The sequence below is a fragment of the Leptidea sinapis genome, chromosome 2 (assembly GCF_905404315.1).
Source record: "Leptidea sinapis chromosome 2, ilLepSina1.1, whole genome shotgun sequence".
NCBI classification, from domain to species: domain Eukaryota; kingdom Metazoa; phylum Arthropoda; class Insecta; order Lepidoptera; family Pieridae; genus Leptidea; species Leptidea sinapis.
In genome coordinates this window covers 1,488,639-1,510,336 of record NC_066266.1, presented here as the reverse complement: position 1 = coordinate 1,510,336, position 21,698 = coordinate 1,488,639, and the positions used below count along the sequence as shown (strand labels likewise).

The following is a 21,698-nucleotide window of genomic DNA, read 5'->3' as shown; positions in this document are numbered from 1 at the left end:
ACGACCACTAATCGGCATTAAAACAACGAGTAATAAAACCGAAATAGATTTACTACCTATGAATTTTATTGCTACAAACGTCGTAATATATGGCTTGAGGATAGTTTTAAAGAACATGCATTATTAAATCTCATAACATAATATTTTTGTAGCTATAAATTATGGAGTATTTAGAGGATAACATTTGGGATGGTTTTTTGATCCTCTTGAATACCTATGATACTTTACTGCGTTTCATAAATAATGATGAGAGTAATTTTGCCATGGTCGATCAGTTGGCGATCTGGTATATAGACAAATAAAGAAAAGGCCTGCCAGTTAGTCTAGATATAGCGGAGGCTTTCGATCGTGTATGGCATAAGGGACTCCTCTCGAAACCTCCATCATTTTGTCTTCCCGAGAATTTACCTACCTTCCTCACTGGGCGCAGCATATAATTTATTGCAGGTAGGTTTTGCAGAAGACATCTAGATTATTTATACTATTGAACACATTGTTGAAGCTATTGCTTGCTCGCCAAGTTGAACTATTTACATATTTTATAGTTTAGGTGACAATGAAATAATAGATACGTATTTTTTTAATGCAACTTCTAATTATGACAGTACATATAATAAAGATCATCATATTCACGAATCATCTTTATACAAACTCTTGTATGTTGTGAAAGTTGATACATGCAATATGCGATAGTTTATAATAACGTATAATGAAACTTGAGTATTACAAAATAACTTCGTCGGGGTGACGTTTAAGTTAAAATCCAGACTCTGTTTCATGAAAGAAGTCCCGTGAGTATGGCGCTAGTGTCGCATAATAAAATTACTTGATTTTTAATATTTTTTCTATCTTACCTCTTTTTACAGAAACAATATCAAATAAAGATACAAATAATACATATTTAATTGATTTCCTACTTTAATAGTCTGCTCCTACTTCCAATGATGATTTTTACGTTTTAGTAGGTACACTACTCGCCGCGGGACTTCTTTTATGAAACAAAGTTTGCGTTAAAGTTTATTAACTCAAAACTTTTAAGGATATAGGTCAAACAATACATTCCGCTTGCGGTTGAATTTAAAAATTTAATTATAACTGAAATTTAATCCAAAGTCTTCGTGATGTTTAAAATTGGATTTCAAAGACATGGCATTTACGAAAATCACATCAAATATCGATGTGATTTTCATAAATATTTTCATGTCATCCACACAAGAAGTTCGGAATGGTGTAGGCGTCTATCTATGTATGTGGTTAACAAATACGACAAATAGTAAAGGACCTAAAAGGTAACCTTGTAAGACGCTACTAGAGACTACATACATTATATCGATATCACATTATTTGGAATAGAGTGGTATTTTGATTTATTATTAAAAAATATGAATGTTTTTCGAAGCTAACTTAATGGAGGGTTCTAGTAAGTGAATATTTTAGTCTAGCATTGTTTTTATTCCCTTCGCATTTTTCACTCAATCCAAACTTTTTAGATTTTTATGTTTTTCGTTAATTACCTCAAAACCTGCGGGGTACCAGTTGGACTACAGGAATTAATCTGCAACCTTCATCTATCTATGTAGGTAACGAAGTCCTTACAACGAAGTCGAGGTGTCAAACTTTGCATACGGGTCGAAGACAATATTTTCGAATTATCTTCGATTATTTATACGTCTAGATAGACTACAACATCTGTCAAAACGTACCTCGTCGTACGTAACCTTTATTTTGAGCACACTACAAAGTGCCATTCAAATCACCAGTGTAAGACGTAGCTTGCTACGCATACTAAAGTAATCAACCTGGCCAAGACTGGCATGAGACTAACAAGACGTATAAATTATCTAAACGATTATTATTTAATGGCGGTTATAACACACCTGTGCCCCGCAAGCCTTTTTATCCATATAGGATTCTTACCTTATTAGCTTAGCTTATGCATAAGGTCGTAAAGAGTCAAGTTCAGACAAATGACCAAATACGACCAGTGAGTCACGGATGACTCACCATGTTCTATAGACATACAACCTACGTGTTAACATTTAAACTTGTAGAATGTAACTGAAGGAGATGACTTTAAAAAAAGGTTTTCAATTAAAGATATAGGTTTGTAAGGTTTTAACATTCACGCTGTAAGCGTTGGTGTTATTACTGAGGGCGGTCGTTTCATTGCCAATCTGTGGCATCATTAACAAAGTCATTTATGTTGTAAAGTAACCTTTACCACACAAACGTTTCTTAACAAATCTTTCGAATATCGAAATACTCTTGCTTTCAACATTTTCTGGGATCTTATTGAAAAGCATATACATCGCCCCACAAAATACTTACTAACTAGACTTAGCCGAGTAGTAGGCACTATAAGTTTATGTCTGTTCCTGGTGTTAACACTATGCTATGCATTTAGCTTTTCTCAAGTTAAACAATTTAAGTATTAAATAGTTCACAACTGTCGGGCGTCTAACATTTTAAATTCACTTCAAAAATACATTAACTGGAACGAGCCGCGCTTTTCGTCCTTTTTACAAACAGACAAGTACATAAGTAGCCATCGTCTCCATTTGTTAAATATTCTATATTTCTGAATCATTGTATTGTACCTGACTCCATGTTTACATTGCGATGACTCTGCTGTAGATTTTACGTAATATTCTTAATTATAATAATTCTTTCCGTAAATAATTTGTTAACGATAACATATTCCCTCTATTCCCCTTTTTACGTATTTTCTTAAACATCCGGACGACCGAGCTCGGATTTTTTAGAATGTACAAAACTTGAACAAAAATAACTAATAGGACATCTGGATTAGAACCGGGGTCTTCTGCTTTCCGGATCAACCAATGTCCTATCTCAGCTATTATAGCCTTGTATATATAGTTGCGAAATATACCTTTGTATTCTAATGTTATTGTAGTTGTTTCTCAATAAAACACGGATAAAACTACATTTTTTAAAATTATAACTTCGATCGATTTCTCGCCCCCAAAACTACCTGTATACTAAATAATATATACAAGAATTACTCGTTTAAAGGTATAAGATAATATTACCATGTTATTATAATGTGTGTGTATTCACCAGCAAATAAGTGTGTGTAACGCTTAAGTGTGAAATCATTAATATTTCCTTTGAGCAATATAACCGCTTATCTATTTCTGTTAATTAGTAATAATTATTTCTAGCTTTCCAGCACGTTCTATAATAATAACTTCATATTATCTCCAGCGGATTCAATAGTTTATAAATATTTAAAAGCGGTCAAGCGTGAGTCGGATTCGTACACGAAGTATTTCGTAACATCAAAATATGTCTTTCGTTTTTTTATTAATTGTATTAATAGTTAACATCGATGCTTTTCTTTTATGAAAATAAGGGACGAGACGAGCAGGACGTTCAGCTGATGGTAATTGATACACCCTACACAGTACAATGCAGTGCCGCGCAAGATTATTAAAAAACCCGAAAGCTCTGAGCGGTAATACAATTGCGCTCGTCACCTTGAGATATATAAGTCTCATTTGCCCAGTAACTTCAATAGCTACGGCGCCCTGCAGACCGAAACACAGCAATGTTTACAGACTCTGGAACCATAAGGTGTAGAGACTTGAAATTTAGTAGGAATATTCACCCAGTAGAAGTCAGATAAAAACGGATTTTAAGAAATTCCACCCGCAAAACTTTTTATTATGGACAGAACAACATCTGTCGTGTCAGCTATTATAATATGTATTTTATAAGCCTTAGATTTAAATATATCTCTTTGTTTCAGGATCTCATACCGCCTCAAGACACTGAATCCTACTTATTGAAAACCCAAAACGCTATCACGAATCTGCAAGCGAAACTTCATTCATCACGGAACAACATATCAATTCCATCACAACTTACCTCCAGTCTCCTGAGCGAGAAGACCCTCGTGTCCCGCTTGCCAATCTCCCAACTCAGCAGATCCAACTCCCTGAACTACAGGCTCCGGAAAAAAGACACTTCTGCCGACAGCAGTCCTCTACGAAGCCCAGGGCATTACGTCATCACTGGCTCCACAAAATACTCGGAGGCTTCTAAAAACCTTCAAAACACAGTTTCCAGATCTCTCGAGACGCAAAGACGTAAAGATTCCAACATGAATAGCCCTGTTTCAGATAGGGGCTTATTGAGCAACAGTTCGGATGACAAAACACTTTCCAATAGGACAAATGAGCCTATTTTACTGCGGAAAACTCACACGCGAAACCGTTCCTTCGATAACCGAATCCAAAATGAAATATTTAATGATATTAGCAACGCGAACCAAACAGTATGTCTCAAAACTGTTCTCAAGAACTCCTTGGATACCACTTACAGAATCGACCAAATGCGTAACCACGGGGATAGGAGAACTCTAAACAAATCCAAACCTGCTTATAACAGCAACAACGCTGCTTTTGGCGTGTCCATCAAAAGGTCTAGTTCTTTCAATACTGTTAATAAGAACAATAATTTGGACCCTAGATTGCTGTCAAGAAGATCTAGTGGTCTATCGGAGTACAATTCAGATGAATCCGATACGGTGTCTTTGGAGAAATCTCAAGAGTTAAGACAAAAGAAGTTACACAGAGGCAGAATAGACTCTCCGGACTTGAAATCTGTTGTTCCAGTCAATTCTCCGAGATGTCCGAACACGCCGGAGATGCAGAGGAAATTCGGGCCGGGATTGGTTAGAAGCTCAGTCAGGGCGGCCAATAAGGATCGAGTATTGAACACAAGAATGTCCGAACCGCCGGTAGGGAAAGAAGAAAGGTTGAAGCCAACCAATCATCAGAGTAGAAGAGTAGCGGAGCCGACAAGGCAAGCTGTGGTTAATAGACTGAGCAGAACTCGGTCCTCGACGCGGGAACCTCAGAAGCAAGAGAAAGGTAAAATATTTTTGTATTACTAGTTGCCTGCCCTGACTTTGTCCGTTTTATACTTATAGTATGTACCTTAATATTTAAATTTGTATAGGTTATAGTGTGAGAGAACTCCTCAAGATCGCATTTTCGTTTCCTTGCTACTCGTTGATTTAATTAAAATATTCAAGCTTACATTAGGAATATGTAGTTAGTTTGTCATCGTCAGCCTTAAATACGTGCGTTTTGTATGCACTCAGTACCTTCCAATGTTCGTCAAAGTTTTTCTCAGAAATTCCAAGATGTTGCAAGACAATCAGGATATTCTCGAAACAAAGTCGAGAAACAATGATTTATCGAACAATAGCATTTATAATTGATTGTTTATTGCGACTTATATTTTGGTGGCCTTTACGCTTGTTATAAGTTCCATTCTGTGTGCGCAGTCCCTAATATCTTAATTAAACAGTATTTTCGGTCAATGACCCGTACCAACTTGTCCTTGTCTATTGTTCTGCTCGTAGTGGCCATATAGTGAGAATGGGCAGTGTTCTTGAGAGCTGTTTCACCAGATCCCTGCCGCCGAATTCCACCTTCGCACGACACGCCACAAGTTAGGATATCATCCCCACCATCTGGATGTGTGGTGGTCCTCCACAGTGCAATTTTTAAGTAGTTTTCTTCCACGTGCTACAAAGCAGTGGAATGAGTTTCCTTGGACGGTGTTTGCGGGGCGATACCTTCCTTAAAGGCCGGCAACGCTCCTGTGATTCCTCTGGTGTTACAAGAGAAAGGGGGCGTGAAATAAAAAAAATGTAGTACGGAATTCAAAAGAATTGTTAAAAACCCAAAATGATACCACAGATTGGGAATGGAGCGACCGCGCTCAGGCTATTAAATAGTAAATTTCATTGAATAATATTGTAAGCATATTTTAATGATAAAGTCCGCTGAGTTTCTTGAGCAGGTTCTTCTCAGGGTTGAGACATACTATATACTCGAATAGATAGTAAGTAGATAATTTTTGATGTTCAAAAAATGATTTTAAATCTAAATTGAATAAAAATATTTGAATTTGAATGATATATCAGAAATCTTGTTATTAGACCAAATAAAGAAAAAAATAGCTGTAATTTAATATAGGCCCTAAAAAAATATATGCTTATAAAGTTTCAGCCCAGAAGAAGCCGAACCAACATCGGTCTTCATCGGCGCTAGCGACGAAAGAGATAGAATTCTCGAATTGGAAGAAGAGGGCAAAATATGACCCGATGAAGGCGGCACAAGAAGGCAGAAAGAAGCAGCAGATAGCGAAACGTCAGGAGGTTAATAAGGATGACCTTAGTTCTCCCAGGTTCGTTTGAAATTGAATCTGTACATAATAATAATTATTTATGTATATATTGCTCCAACGGGGTGAGCACCAATACAATATCTTAATAACTAACACAGATATATTTTACCAGTGAGAGGCTCCACAGGATGTCGTCTAGTTTATGGGTATCACAACGGCGCCTAATTCTGCCGTGAAGTAGTAATGTATAAGCATTATTGTAAATCGGTCTGAAAGGCGCCGCAGCTAGTGAAATTACTGGGCAAATGAGATTTAACATCTCAAAGTGACTAGCGCAATTGTGGTGCCGTTCATAATTTTTGGGTTTTTAAAGAATCCTGAGCGGCATTGCATTGTTATGGGCAGGGCGTATTAATTACCAATAGCTGAACGACCTGCTCGTCTCGTCCCTTATTTTCATAAAAAAAGTGACTAAACTGCAACGCGAAACATATTTTCACATTGTAATTAGCTTTCGAGTGAGGGTCATTAACACAGTACTGTATTTGTTTGGATCTGCGGAACGTAATATAACCTAACTCCGGGGCGTGCATTGATTTTGTATCAAGATAGGCACTGTAGATCTAACTAGTCGTAGTTGCGTTTTTGTCCTCTATAACGCTATCTGAAGAATGCCTAGGTAGGTATTTAGTATCTGGAGTAAGTTTAAATTTAATGAGTGGGTCCTCAATAAAAGTTTGGTTATCCAATAACGGAACCATATTAAACTAAAACTTTAGAACTAGTGCTATATTTATGTAGGCTCTTAACGAGGTAGGCACTGCCTAATTGCCTATAATATGGCAAGCACGCCTCTGACCTAACTAGTATAAGGACGTGTTCACATATAACGAACAACACGCCCCCTAACGCGCGAATACACTCACACACACAATCTCTACCTTTCACGCATACACAAGCATTTACCTTTATTCTTTATAATAATAATATATTATAGTATAAACAGGGCGTCCCACGTACAAGTACCTTTAATATTGTAGATGTAACATTTAACCTAAGGAAGACTTTATTTAAATTTAAAAAACAATTTAAACTGCGTTCGTAGATTATTAATATATTGCCTGATTGAAACGGGAATCTAACATGATATTGTCGTAATGTAATCCATACGGCAATGTCAGCTTTTTTTTATGGACTGTATTTTGATTGTATATAAATATTTCAGTCACTCATCGCCGGTACATCGGTCTCAGTCATTCCACACAACCAACATCGCTGATCTGACCCTGGACTACTCCTCCGAAGGCACAGAAGATGACCAGCCGACGCTGCCCATAGACCCCATGATAACTTCTACTCATTCGGACATCTTGGACGTGAAGAAACGGCAGGGTCTGAAGAATGACGTAGTTCTCACTAGAGATTATGTGACTAATTTTAAGGTCAGTAAATATATAAATAATAAGAAAGATAAAAAAATATGCAAGTCTCAAAATAAATTTATACAAAAAAGCAATTATTGACCCTAAGTACTAAGCCAGAGGTCTCGGGTTCGAATCCCGGTAGGTGCAATCATTTATATGTTGAATATGAATGTTTGTTTCCGAGTCATGGATGTTTATGTGTATTTATGTATATTTAAGTAAGTATATTGTATTAAATATATCGTTGTCTTGTAAAATTGTGTCAATATTATTTAAAATATATTACGCCATTAGTCAGGTTTAGGCGTTCCAATGTCTTAGTTTCCACATATAGCGAACACAAAAGAATGGTGTTTGCAATGAGGCGAGTAAAGAAGGGGGAACTCGTTTTGTTGCCGTTCTTTGTCTTACTCCACACCGTCCCGGGATAAAAGATTCGTGTTAGAGCTGTTCTCCTAAGGGTTCCTTTTATCTTTCTTCATAATTCTTATATTTGCTTGCGGCGACATCGTGCGGAAGGTCATTCGTTGTTCTTCCCCAAAATATTTAAGGGATGCGATGGCTAGTGCGCCATTATCCGTATCGGATTCTACTTGTGGTGCCTGGTCCATTCCGTTAACGAGATCGGATTTTTGTTTAATGTTATCTTATATATTTATATTGATTGCAACCCCCCTACTTTGTGTAACATCTTCATGATGTTGATTTAATTCTTGCGTTACACCTTTATTTATTTACAGTTTGTGTTGATTGATGCACTGTACCTACTCAAACACTCTGTAATTTTATTTTAAACTCAAGTCTTAAAAGAAATTTACATGTTTTTCTTTTCTTACACAAGTAAGACAAAATATGAGTAATAAGTTACGTTTCAGTTTTTTTAAAGCATTACGTTGCACAGATAAATAATTAAGCTTTATAATTGTTTTCTTGCCACTTCTTCTTATTAAAGCTCAACTTTTCGAAGTGGTGGCAACTGTCAAAACATATAAATTCGACAGTCATGTGCCATTTCATTATCTAAATAAATAAACAAATTATTATTTGATTTTTTGAAGTTACGTTTACGTAGATGTTTAATTTTAACAGGTAAACAAACCCGAGAAGAAACGTCACCACAAGACCACAGACTACAAAGAGACCATAGACAAGAGGAAAACATTCATACTGGACAGCGATACAAACTCAACGACCAACGGGAGCAGTCCCAGAAATAGTTCGATATTCAGCCACGAGAAAAACTCTTTACTCGGTACGAGTGATACTGAAGGAGAGAGCGGGACGGAGAGCGCGCCTGTTATGAGACAGAGCAGGACGCAAGTAAATCCTAAACAAAGGTTTGTATCTATTCTAATATTATATTACTTCTTATCTCTCAGAGCGCCATTTGTTTCCGTAGTGGTAGTAGTATCTAGTATATTAGAAATGACATCAAAGAGACTTCTAAATGAATCAATTTTGAGAAAATAAATGCCTTTTATAAAGCTAAATGGCCTTACAAATAATATTGATATAATGTTAAACCTGAGAATAAACCAAGTATAAGCAAAATGTTTACAAATAGGATTATATTCGGACGTATAACGTTTCCCGCGTTTATTTGCAAGGCTGCTTGACAATGGGAAAACTTCAGAATTATCATTGTATTGACAGTGTTGTCAACGATGGATATAGTCAACATTTTGCATAAGTACTCTTGGTTTATTCTCAGCTATATCTTAATACCATAATAAGTTTATTGTTCGAAAGAGTTTTCTTGGCGTTATTAACGTCTTCTAATTTGCGTGACACAAAGTTACATACAGTTTCGTGTTGTTAGCTTTATAACTGCCACATCCATATATTATACCTCTCGATAGATAAATGAAAAATAATTTTTGTCACGTTGAGCGAGGAGAGTAAGTTATTGATGAAGGTACTTCTACTGCGATAAATAATATTCGATTACGAGTTTTTGAATAGTAGAAGCTACTCACGTTTAAGTATCAAATTTTAGTATGATATTATAGTAAAGTACATATTATCAAAATATATTTAGAATGAGTATCTCAAGAGTAATATAGTGTAAGGAACCTATAAAACACCATACGATAGAGTGAAGTGGTGCCGATAACGGTAAAGAATTACAGCGTTCGAGCCTTTGTGGCTGCGCTCTTGGATTTCGGTAATCGTTAAATCTTCTTTTTTCTTCCAAGACTTAGAAGATACGAAGGGAAAACTTACATGTGCTAAGCAATAATATGAAATTATCGATATGTACACGACGACACAGCATTGTGCTGATTTTTTTTATTTATTTCCTCAACACGCTAATCTCAGGATCTACCATGCTTGAATAGTGTTTTTTTTTACAAAATTATACCGCTTAACAACTGCTTTATATAATTAACTCTAGCGTAATTGTTAGTGATAAGTAAATATATTGCTATACAAGTTCAAATATTTATAATACGGTGGGTGTTAAGACAATTTGACAGAACTGATAACTTTATCAAGGCGAGTTTTTTTATTATCCTATTGGATCCTATTGCTGGGGAAAGGCCTCCCCTGCTTTACTTAATCTATCGCGGTCCTCTGCCAGCTCCGACCAGGTCTTATTATAGGCATCTAGATCGTCACGTCATCGTTTACGGGTCTGACTCGACGTCTTTGCCCGTCCTGAGGCACCCAATCCGTTCACCAGTGCCCATCGGTCTTCGTGCATCTGACATACATGCTCAGCGCAGTTTCATTTTAGCCTAGCGGATTTTTTCCCAGATCAGCAATGCCAGGTTAATAATACGAAATAAAACTTTGTTTAACGGCGGTTATGTATACCGTAACGCGTTAAGTTACGAAATACGAAGCGGTATACCTTCCCATAAACTTTAAAAATTAAAATAATTGATTTAACGTCATAAACTACCACTCATTCAAAAATTAATGGCTGATATTGACAAATCGCTTAGTATTTGCATAAGTAAAACAAAATCTGATAATTTTCAGGTACAGCGGTGAATTCTCAATGTCATCATCGACTACGTCGGCTAGTAAGAAGAGCATCCAGCCCCGATACTTGGACATATCAAAGTACAAAACGGAGAGCTCGCCTAAGAACTTCCTGAGGCGTGACCCCAGCAAGACCTACGTAGGTGTGCTGCCAGAGAAGCCAGTCAGTAAAGGAAGTGCGCAGCATTACGAAATGGGTAAGACAAAAGTTCAGGGCAACTTAACTTTTTTTTACAATAAGGGACGAGACGAGAAAGGCGTAAAGCTGATTGGGTTGATGCATCCAATATACGATAATTTATACTTATACAATTTATTCTTGATTACTTTTTATGAAATATTGGATATTTAAAACACTTTTAATATTGAACACGATTCATATATTGGATGCAGCACCTTATAAACTAATTTATTTTGTATATTACATACAGCCTTTGCGAAATAATCTATTTAAACAATTTTTTATTTTTTTTCGTTCCACGTCGTTTATAAATTTTGTTTTTAAATTTAATTTGTGTGAATACAGTAAAAGCTCTTTATTCGCGGGGTATATGTTCCGTAAATATGCCGCTAATACAGAAACCGTGAATACGGAATGGTAATTTATATGGAATTATAGGGGATACGTTCCTAGGTGACAAAGTAAAAAACAAACATATAAAAAAACAATTTAATTGCAGCTTTTGACCTTGCTTATTAATTATTATCTTCAGAATTAGGCAACGGTTTAAAGAATTTCTAATTTTTCTTGCTTGGCAGTTTTTAAAAGGTCTTTCGTTTCAAACTGATATTCATTCAGCACTGGCATTAGCAATTTGCCTCTTTAAAATAAGACTTCGTTCCATATACGGATCAATTATCATAAAGAAATCACAAAGCTCATTTGCAATTTTTAAGCCTGCACTAAGATTTTTCAGAATTAAATGTCACAGTTCCAGTGCTTTTTGAAGCGTCTTCTTCAATGGGCTGTGAATTTAACTTTGCCACTTGATTCTATCTGTTCGTACCCATCTCGTCCTATTCCATATCAATTTCCGCTATGCTGGAATTCTCTTTATTAATATACATGTACTATGTACCGATTACATCTGCGAATAAAGAAATCTTTAGCCGCGAATATAGGAATTGGGTCACAATTTTTTAAGCCACTAATAGTGAAAACGCGAATGAAGGAAGCGCGAATAAGGAGCTTTTACTGTACTCTATTGATAAAAGAGTGTCCGTTGAAGTTTCTTGTATGTTCTTCTCACGAGGTCTACTTTTTCCGAAAATGTGGTAGATTCAATAATTTGAAAGTAATATTTATAGTGACGATTTAAAAGCGCTAAGTTTGACAATAATTCAAAAAAGTTTATTTCACTATGATGGTAATTGATACGCCCCGCCCATTACAATGCAGTCCGCTCAAGATTAAGTCTTATTTACCCATTAATTTCATCAGCTACGGCGCCCTTGCATTGCAACGTATTTTATTTGTAAATAATTATGATCTTGGGTTAAAAACCGACGAGAAATGGATTGAGAACATTCGTTTGGAAAATGACCAAAAAAGTTTCTTCTTGATGTGAGAGTTTTATTTTGACATCTTTCTAAGTATCTAGTTCTTGTGATGTGTTTGTTATGTTTCCTTGTTTTACGCGTTGTTATTAATAAATAAATTATACAAGTGCTAACCCAGCTTACGTTTTTTACCATATTAGCCTACGCGATCTCATCGCTATAAGATTAATTAATTTCCGAGCGATTTTTTGCTCGCGAATTTAACGCTTGCAAAAGTATATCTATGCGAATAATTTTACGTGTAGCAAAAGAATGCCTGTAGTTAAGATAATTTTAGTGAATGTATCTAAAAGCTATCGAAACAAGATAAAAGACCATGCATAAACTATTAATATTGTGTTATATATTAACACACGACACAAAGCTGAAAAACCGTTATATTTTAGAATAAATAAGTTTTTCAATGAGAACAATTAGTTGTATATATTTATTATATTTATATGTTCTTTCTAAAACAAAATAAAGGTAAGTAACAAAAGTAAAGTATACATGCTTTGATAGTACTAATTTGAGATATTCATTCCGAAAGACTAAGAAGAACCCCTTGACCTTGATCGACCTTGAAGTGCGAGATCGCTTGTGTGTGATATAAAATGTAACTATGCTGTATTTTGACAAAATAACTACTAAAATATATTTTATGATAATTTTTCAATTCGAAATAAAATAATGTACACGTATAAACTGCGGGCATAGCATTTATTTCGTTTTAATTAATTCATAATTTTGAGGTTAGATGAATTTTTTTTACGAATTAAATTTGAACGATGCGGGACTCGAACCCGCGACCTCTCGGGTGCCGTTCGAGCGGTCTTACCAACTGAGCCAACTGTTCGAGAGACGCAAGGGTCGTACATTTTGTTGTGTCTTTTTCAACGAGTCCCGCACCATTCAAATATCGCTTACAGATAAAATTTGTATAATTAACCCCAGAAGTAAGGTATTATCATTTTAAAAATAACAAATTGTTTAGAATATTTTTTTTTTGTTTTATTGTTGTAGAACAAAAGAAACAAGAGTTAGAGAAGTGGAAACGGAGAGCGTCGTATGATCCGAGGAAAGCCGCGGCGCTGGGCAAGTCTGTCAAACCGGTGCCCAAGACTGCTAGGTGAGTTGTGTGTAGGAGTGGGGCTCAAATGATTATGGAAATCATATTGATGAAGTTAAATAGGATACTACGAAGGTCACACTAAAAGTTTTGCGTTACTTGAAAAACAACATGTTATGACCAAAATATTACGTTTATTGTTTTTCAAAATACTCTCCTTTTACATTTTAAACATTTTTTCATACGATCGGACCATTTTTTAAAACAGGAGGATCACAGAACTGTAGGAATGTTTTCTACGTGCAGATTGAACGCTATCACTGCCTATTCAGAATTGGTAAAAGTGAAACCTCTGATAAAATCCTTGATTTTGGGGAAAATACAGAAATCACAATGTGCTAGGTCGGGGCTATATGCAGGATGGGTGATAGATTGTACTTTTTCGGAAGCTAAAAATGGCTTTGTTTTCTTGGCCGTGTGTGAAGAAGCGTTGTAAACAAATGGTAGAATACCACTCGGCATTAATACTCCTTTGATCTTCAAGTGGAATTGTGCAGATGGGACCCGTAGCTGAGAAAAAAAGTGATCATTTTTTTACCAATGTTTCTCGCCTGCCTCACTTTTGTTGGCTTGGCATTTACAAACACCCATTCACAAGATTGCTGTTATTTTTCGGGTTCAAAACAATAAATCCACGTTTCGTGGCTCCTGTGACAATGTCATAAACAGCATTAGAATGTCCGTGGTCGTACTTCATTAGCATCTGTGAGCACCATTACTCGCGAGCCCGCTTCTGCTCCGCTGTCAGGTCATGAGGGATCGAACGATAATAAAGTTTCCGAACTTTCAATTCTTCGTGTAATATTTTCTGAATTTGGCTCATACCAATCCTCAATAGTCCTCGAATTGTTTTATAGGTAATCCATGAGTTTTCTTCAATTAGCCGCTTAACAGTAGCCACATTATTTTTCGTTCACGGCTGTTGAAGACCGCCCTTCACGAAATTCGTCATGTAAAGAAACCCGGCCTCTCTCAAATTCAGCAAACCATCGCCTGTCGGTGCTCAAGGTGCTTCTCTCCCAAAAGCATTTTGAAGACGAGCGGCACAGTCTGGCGGAGAGAGAGAACTTTTAAAATCATAAAAAATCATAGCTCTTAAATATTTTAGACCTAATTCCATTTTCGTTGCGTACGTAAAACTTTGATGTGTGATAAAAAACAGTTGCCAAATGATTTCCCGCCAATTGCTTTTTTTATTACTAAGAACTGCAACGTTTAAAAAATATAACATTTGAAATTCCAATAGTTCCGATTAGCTAGAAGTGCAAAACTTTTAGTGTACCCCATGTAGTACGAAATAAATATCAACATATACAAATTAAATTTGTAACCAAAATTTATGAACGATATAGTACTCCGACCCGCGACCTTTCGGGTTCTGTCCGAGCGCTCTTAAAAGGCATAAAAGGCATTTATTTTCTCAAAATTGATTCCTTTAGAATTATTTTTGATGACTATTCTTAAATACTAGATACTACTACCGCTTCGGAAACAAATGGCGCTCTGAGAGAGAAGAAGCGGCGCAATAAACTCTCCCAGCATTCTTTTAATGAGCTCTTTTTAATAAAAATATACAATTGTGTACTTTCATTGATATTGCTATAAAATAATTATAATCTAATAAATAAGTTACAAGCAATCCCTTATTTCTATAGTTATAATAATTAAAATCACTATTAAGAGCAAAAAGGTGACGATGTTTGTGAACGTATATTGTGTTTTCATAAATAACAACTTTAACAACTAAGCCAACACTTCGAGTGACGCATTAATCGTAAATCTTGGTATGCCTTGTTAAACTCTCAGGTTGTGTTCTGCATACATTTTGGTTACAAATTCAATTTGCATAATTAATCCCAGAAGTGAAGGATGTCACTTTTAAAATAACAAATTATCAACATAATATAATCCATAAAATAGTAAGCATGCCCATGTACATTAAAACTAAAAAAAATACAGGTATCTTATATTACTGAGGTTAAAAAATAGTTTTCGGATTTTTTGCTAAACCGAGTTGCAGTCTTCACTGACACAATACTTGTAATAGAACAGAAGCCTAAATAGCCTTGATATTTATACCTACGTGAGTGAGGGTGCAGCACTAGGGTTGGTTCATACAAAAATATTGACGACGAGGACGGCGCAGTGCAGATAATTTAATTCGGACAGCGCAGCGACCAGTCTCAGCGGCGTACCGCGTGGCTCTCAATAGTTTTGTCTTCTCAAGATTGCTTAGCGGCCGACGTATGTATGTGTGCGTGCTCCAATTCGGTCGCTATTAAGCTTAAGTACTGTTCTATTGTAATGTATTGTGTCAGTCATGAATAGTGGTAAGCTCCCCGTGACATTTAAAGTGTTTGTTTCATTACAATCAGCTGGTGATCAGAAATGTGATATTGTAGCCTATATTATGTTGTTCCGACCTCTTGTTAATACTCATGCAAAATTAGAATCTATTCTGTACTTTTTCAGCCTGACATCTATATATCGTACTGCTTTGCTCCGACTTTACTTACGTAAAACTTACCTTTTAAATTGGACAGTCTTAGCGTAAGCTCAGCATAAAATACATCAAAATGAAGTTTAACCAACATCAAGAATTTTTTTGCCCATAAACCTAACGGGAGATTTTCTTAATTATGCTCCAAATAAATAAGACTAAAATAAACCTTAAAATTTCAATTTTAGAGCGTGACAGATCTAAGTAATTGGCAGCCATCTTACAGGTTAGTCTTAACTGACAGTTAACATATTGGGTTTTGGCATCTGTCAAAGTTATTAGAGCTTGGTGATACTGTACTCAGGCTTATAATGCTGTTTAAATTAGCTTTTATCATTAAATCATCCATGTTAATTTGTTATAATCACTACATAATTAATAAGTGTTCAATTCTTCGTTTTTAACTGCACACAAGTTTTCGCTTACACGAGGGTTCATGGTGTTTTCTTTAAATAGCTAGTATTTATTTATTTATGAAAAAGCAAGTAAAATTAGAAAAGGGATGTCAGTGACATTTTAATTACTAATTTATAATATTTAGTTTAGTATTATTCTTTAAGCTTTGGTTTAAGCACTGAAAAAAAATAAAAGTTCTAAAACACAAACAATATTTATTCATTTGGGTCATAAAATGACACTAATTTACATAATTATACAGCGTTTTACTTAATAATCAATATTTATACTATGTCTGTAAAAAATCTCTTACAGGTAAGTTAAGAAAAATATGATTGGTACCTGTTAATAATAAAAAACTTTTTGTTAATATAATATATTATATCATAGCGATGTCAAAACCTTTTCTAGTTTTATCGCATTGTATTTAATTATGTATGTTTTTAGTTATATATTTGGTACTATTTTGTTTTATTAATTTATTGATAACACTTGTGATATATGTTACGTCTCAATCACTATAGTCTGATGTTAAGTCGGTTTTACCCACGTTTTATCGGCGTGGGTACCGACTAGTTTCGGGTCATTCATCAGGGTGAGTATGGTGGGTTCGCGATAACGTCCCGTCTCTTACTGCGGACTTGGTCTCGTAGTGTGCGGCTGGACAATACGGTGATGACGAGCACGGTATCACTGACAGTATGGGTCTTAATGCGTGATGCGTTTCACAACAAGTCCGGGGCGTTATCGCGAACCCACTACACTCACCCTGATAAAGGACCTCCAAATGGTCGAAAACTAGTCGGAACCCACACCGACAAAACTTGAGTAAAGCCGTATTAATAAATGACACTATAGTCTGTCCTATAATCTACGTGCGTTGAGATGGGGACTTTAAATAACTTTGAATTTCACAGTAACGTGTTACGATCCCAGTCTTTCCACGGGCCTGTCCTATCGCCTGGCACAAAGTACCTGCCAGCTTCGGAACTGATACATGAAACCTACGACGCGTCGAGCGACAACGACTTTTAGACGAACTTGAACCTTATACCATACGTGTACGGCTCGTTTTGCGAAATCTGGTTGTTTGGATTTAACAAATATTTTGTTTCGATTTTTAATGTTCCTTTTAAATGACGTTCTATACACATAAGGACATATCAGTCGTAGTCCGAAACAAACCTGAATTGAACAAATGTTTTACATTGCTTCTTATTGACCAAGAATATTTTAATCAACTTGAGTAAATGCGGCAATGTATAGATATATCAGTCAAAGCTTTTTACGGTATAATTTGTGGCATGTTCCATGTTTGTTATTATACGACGTGATATGTGTATACGTAAAGAACGTTCCTTTTTTAAGAATTTCAATTATAATTTGTAAATCAGTAGTTGTTTCCTTATACATTATATATTCAAATGATTTGATTTCGGTAAATGCCTATTGCGAATTTCTTATGTATAAGAAGACGGAAGAGAGATTAAAAAAATAACGGATACATAGCTGATACAGACATAAGACTGTTATATCTATGATTACTATAAGGCTTGTAGGATTATGGCTGCCAGTATTATAAGGATTTGGTTTATTCAGAATAATTTAAAATTAAAATTAAAAATTAAAAAAAAAATAGTACAAGTGTCTGTTACCATAGAATAAACAGGACTATATCGATGTGTTGCTCGAACTAACCAGCTTCACATTTCAATATAAGTGTACAAACAGTCACTGTAGCTTAAACGCGCATTAAAAATCACTAAGTTCCCATTTTGTTACGACTATTAGAGAGATTTACTACTTCCAATAACCATTTTTATATTCCTAAACATATAGGAAAACTCATTTTTTACGATTGGCTGTGTGTAAAATCTGAAAAATATAGCGTTCTTGGTTCTCTATGCATGTGTGTCTATGGTGGACTGTTAAGTACTCTTAAATGGCAGCCATAAATTGATTTTAACGGTCACTCCTAACGGTTTCTTTTTTTTAAATGTGATAGTGTGTGATTATTCATTATGTCATTGGTATGTTGTAATCGAAGTAGTGACTAATAGTTATTTATACAACTGTTGTGTAATAAGAGGTATTAAAACACGAACTTGGATTTATCTCACGAGGCGAAGCCGAGTGTGATAATAGTATCACATGAGTGTTTTAATAAATAATTATCAACAGTTGCATACAAGACTTTATCTACACCCATAATATGAATCCTCGTAAAGATTCTGAAACATTTAGCTTACTGCTAACAATTTTAAATTAGGAGTGTTGTTATGAAATTCAGTTCAACATTACAACACTCGTTTGGATGATGTAATGGTTATTAGAACATTGGGTGTTTTAATGTTGGCAATAAGCTAACTGTTTCAGAATCTTTAATAGAGGATTTAAAGCATGGGTGTAGATAAAATAATATTTAGCTTTGTCGCAAGTTTTTATTTTTTATGTTATTTTTCGCACAGAAACCACTAAAGCGCGTTATTTAAATTTTTTATTAAATTAATTATTAGTGTTAGAAATTTGCTTTAATATGAAATTTCCAACTACAAAATTGTCGTTAAAAACAAATAGTTATTTAGCAGTGTTTGCTCATATAAAGTACATCGATGTTATAGAATAATTATGTTATAAAGTGCATGTCGCCGAGTAAATATAATTTCGTTCTATGACCTTGTACTACCAAAAACATGTTTTTTTTTTAACTTTTCGGTGCCGATGTGATAATATATAAATCTATCTCAAATTGGCACGATTATTACTGAGAACAATACTGTGACGTATTACAGTTTGTGAGGCCAGAAGTGGGTTTACAACATAAATATGTTTATCAGATAAAAAAAATTAAGAATTAAATTGAACAGCTATTCAATACACTCCTTTAATGAATGGCCAAGAATGGCCAAAAAGTACAGGGTCATTGTCCGCAATTATATCTGCTTCGCGACCGCACCATAGTTATTACTTATTAGGCGTAGAATTTTTGTCCCTTAGTGCAATATACATCACATTTATTATAGTGAAGTAATGAAATGTAGAATTAAATATATTTACGGTTTTCCCAAGCTTTAATTTAATTTGCTTCGCTAATCTTGTCTCGGCTCTGTATTTTTCTTCACTCTTTTTTTTTATCTATATTTTGGGATCGTTCATATCTTCGATTACCTTTAGCTTTTTACTCCTACAAGGAGTTTCAACGTGAGGAACATGTATATTAAGAATATTAGATGCTTTAGATATATCCGATTAAGGTAACACGCTACGCCAAAAATAAACAAAGAAATCTAGTATTCATGTGTGGTCAATATTATATTGTGCAATTTGATTTGCGACTTGTTATATTGTTGGCATGGCTCGTCGCAAATCGTCCAATTATTTATAAGTTTTTTTTTGTCCACAAACGAGATTTTTCAATTATTGTGTTCATTTTTGGAAAGAGCTTGTTAATATTTTTGTATTTCGCAATAGAAAATTGAATACTCAATAACCTAAAATTATTATTTTTAATTATATCAAATATATTGGAATTGAAATAAGATTACATAGATATAGTTTTTTTACACATTATTACACATTGTACAAATTATTTACCGTGATTTTTGAGATTACTTTTTATGATCCAAGGTTGGGCTTGTCTGTCTTCAATTTGAAAAATTCTTCCTCGCGCTTTTAACTCTATGGCAAATTATTCCTACTCTTTGTTTAAACATTTTTCCCGCGTTAGCATTGTCAATCTCTGAAATACCTGATCTTGTTTTAAGCGTTGAATATTAGAAAACGAAAGCCTAGCCTTATAATAATAAGCTATTTAATGTAATTGGCGCTAAACGTAGCGTTTTTGTAAGTATATCGATGTTATGTAAGCATTTCATAATTGTTTTAAAATAAATAAATACCATACCTACTTAGTATTTTGTTTTTTGTTTGCGTCAAACGAGAGATTATAAAATTAAAAAGGAATTACGTATTTTTCAATAGTGGCGAGATATATATATATATATTGTATAACAACGGCAGGGTGGGATAAGTAGCGTTCATTAGTATCATTATTTAATATAAAATTATTAATTGGTTTGAGTGAGAGAGAGGGAAGCCAGACAGACTGGCGCCGTAACGCGTTACGTCACGAAGCGGTTTACACTCCTATAAGAAGTTATCAATTCAAAAAGTATTGCTAGGGTGCGTTGCGCGGTCTCGGGAAGAACGCAAGGTTCTACCGCTCGCTTAAGGTCTCTGGCATTTAGTATCGGCTTAACAACCCCTATTTTACTACGTAAGCGCTTATTTTGTCGTTGATATCATTTTTAGGCCCGAAGCGTTTTGGTTCTTTCTGAAGCTATCATTAACACAATATAATAAAATTTTGAGTTTTACCTTACTGAGAACATACTCTAGAAAACCAAAATGTGTAACAAATATTTTGAGATATAAAGTTTACCTAGGAGCTGTGGAGGGGGGTCGTTAACCGTTGTGACGTCAATTCAACACACTAAGTACTCGCTCGTTATGTTAACTGAGAGCGGGTCTGTGAGCGGCGTGCACAGATGTAATGAAGTATAGCGGTATTTTCGCGCCGTATGAAACAAAAAAAATATCGAATTATTAATAAAATGGTTTTATTTCATCTTATGTATTTCCATTCATATAACAATATGAGGATCAAAACGCAACAAAAACAAACGCAACTTGCGTCGAAACTCTGGCTCCTTCTCATGTCCAAATTACGTCGGTCTGTGCTGGCGCTGCTGCTTCGACTGCCGAAGACAGCAAGCGTCGCAAGCCGTCGAGACACTTGGCCCGTGGGGTCCAAAGGCGCGGTGAAACTTCTCGCCTCAATAAGGCTGCTGGAAACCCAAGTGCTGGCAACTATTTCGGTAAACAGCCAGCCTTGCTATCCAACGCGGAAATGCTGCCAGTATTCTTGGTACGCTTCCACGTAATGATAGTTTTAATTTTATGTAGTCATAGTATTGTAAATATAATTATAAGATTTGTTTTGTTTGAATAAATTCTCATGCGGTTTTTTTGTAATTACTCCATTATATTGAAATTTTCAACGGAAGTATTTGTACACTTTCTAAAAACCTGTTGTAGAAGGATATAGCTCGCACATTTTAACTATTCTGAGCCAAGTAGTAGGCATATTACATATTACGTGTATGTTCTTCACACTTACACGAAGCAAAAATTCTTTGAATCAAACTGGAGATTGAATAAAGCTAAGAATATAAAAGAGAAAAAAACTTACACTTCAAAAAATTGGGTATTGAAATAAAACACCAACAATTATTTATACTTTATTTGGATTCAACCATACACTTTGTTCATAATACTTTATGAACTTAATAATTATGTATAATATCCATTTATATGTATATAATATCTATAATTTATTTATAACTAACATGTTTATAATAATTTGATATTATTAAATAAATTGATTGTGCTGACTTCTAACTTCGTTGTTTTTAAATAGCAATAGCCATAAATTATTTTGAAAGCACACATCAAAAGATAGCCATAATTTTCGGGAAGAAAAAATTAACGCCATTTTATC

At 34.9% G+C, this 21,698-nt stretch overlaps 1 protein-coding gene across 2 annotated transcripts in view; it reads left to right on the top strand.

Moving 5' to 3' along the window:
* Positions 1-18,876, top strand: part of LOC126972164 (uncharacterized) — a 55,122-nt gene extending 36,246 nt beyond the window's left edge. Inside the window, exons 3-10 of one of the 2 annotated variants that reach the window (XM_050818778.1) lie at positions 3,770-4,895; positions 6,039-6,222; positions 7,388-7,604; positions 8,676-8,923; positions 10,572-10,771; positions 13,137-13,242; positions 15,931-15,968; positions 17,056-18,876. In XM_050818778.1, coding sequence (XP_050674735.1) covers positions 3,770-4,895; positions 6,039-6,222; positions 7,388-7,604; positions 8,676-8,923; positions 10,572-10,771; positions 13,137-13,242; positions 15,931-15,937 — 2,088 coding nt within the window. In that variant the 3' untranslated portion in view covers positions 15,938-15,968; positions 17,056-18,876. The remainder of the gene's footprint in view (positions 1-3,769; positions 4,896-6,038; positions 6,223-7,387; positions 7,605-8,675; positions 8,924-10,571; positions 10,772-13,136; positions 13,243-15,930; positions 15,969-17,055) is intronic. The other variant, XM_050818769.1, reaches the window with a different exon arrangement.
* Positions 18,877-21,698: the final 2,822 nt, after the last annotated feature.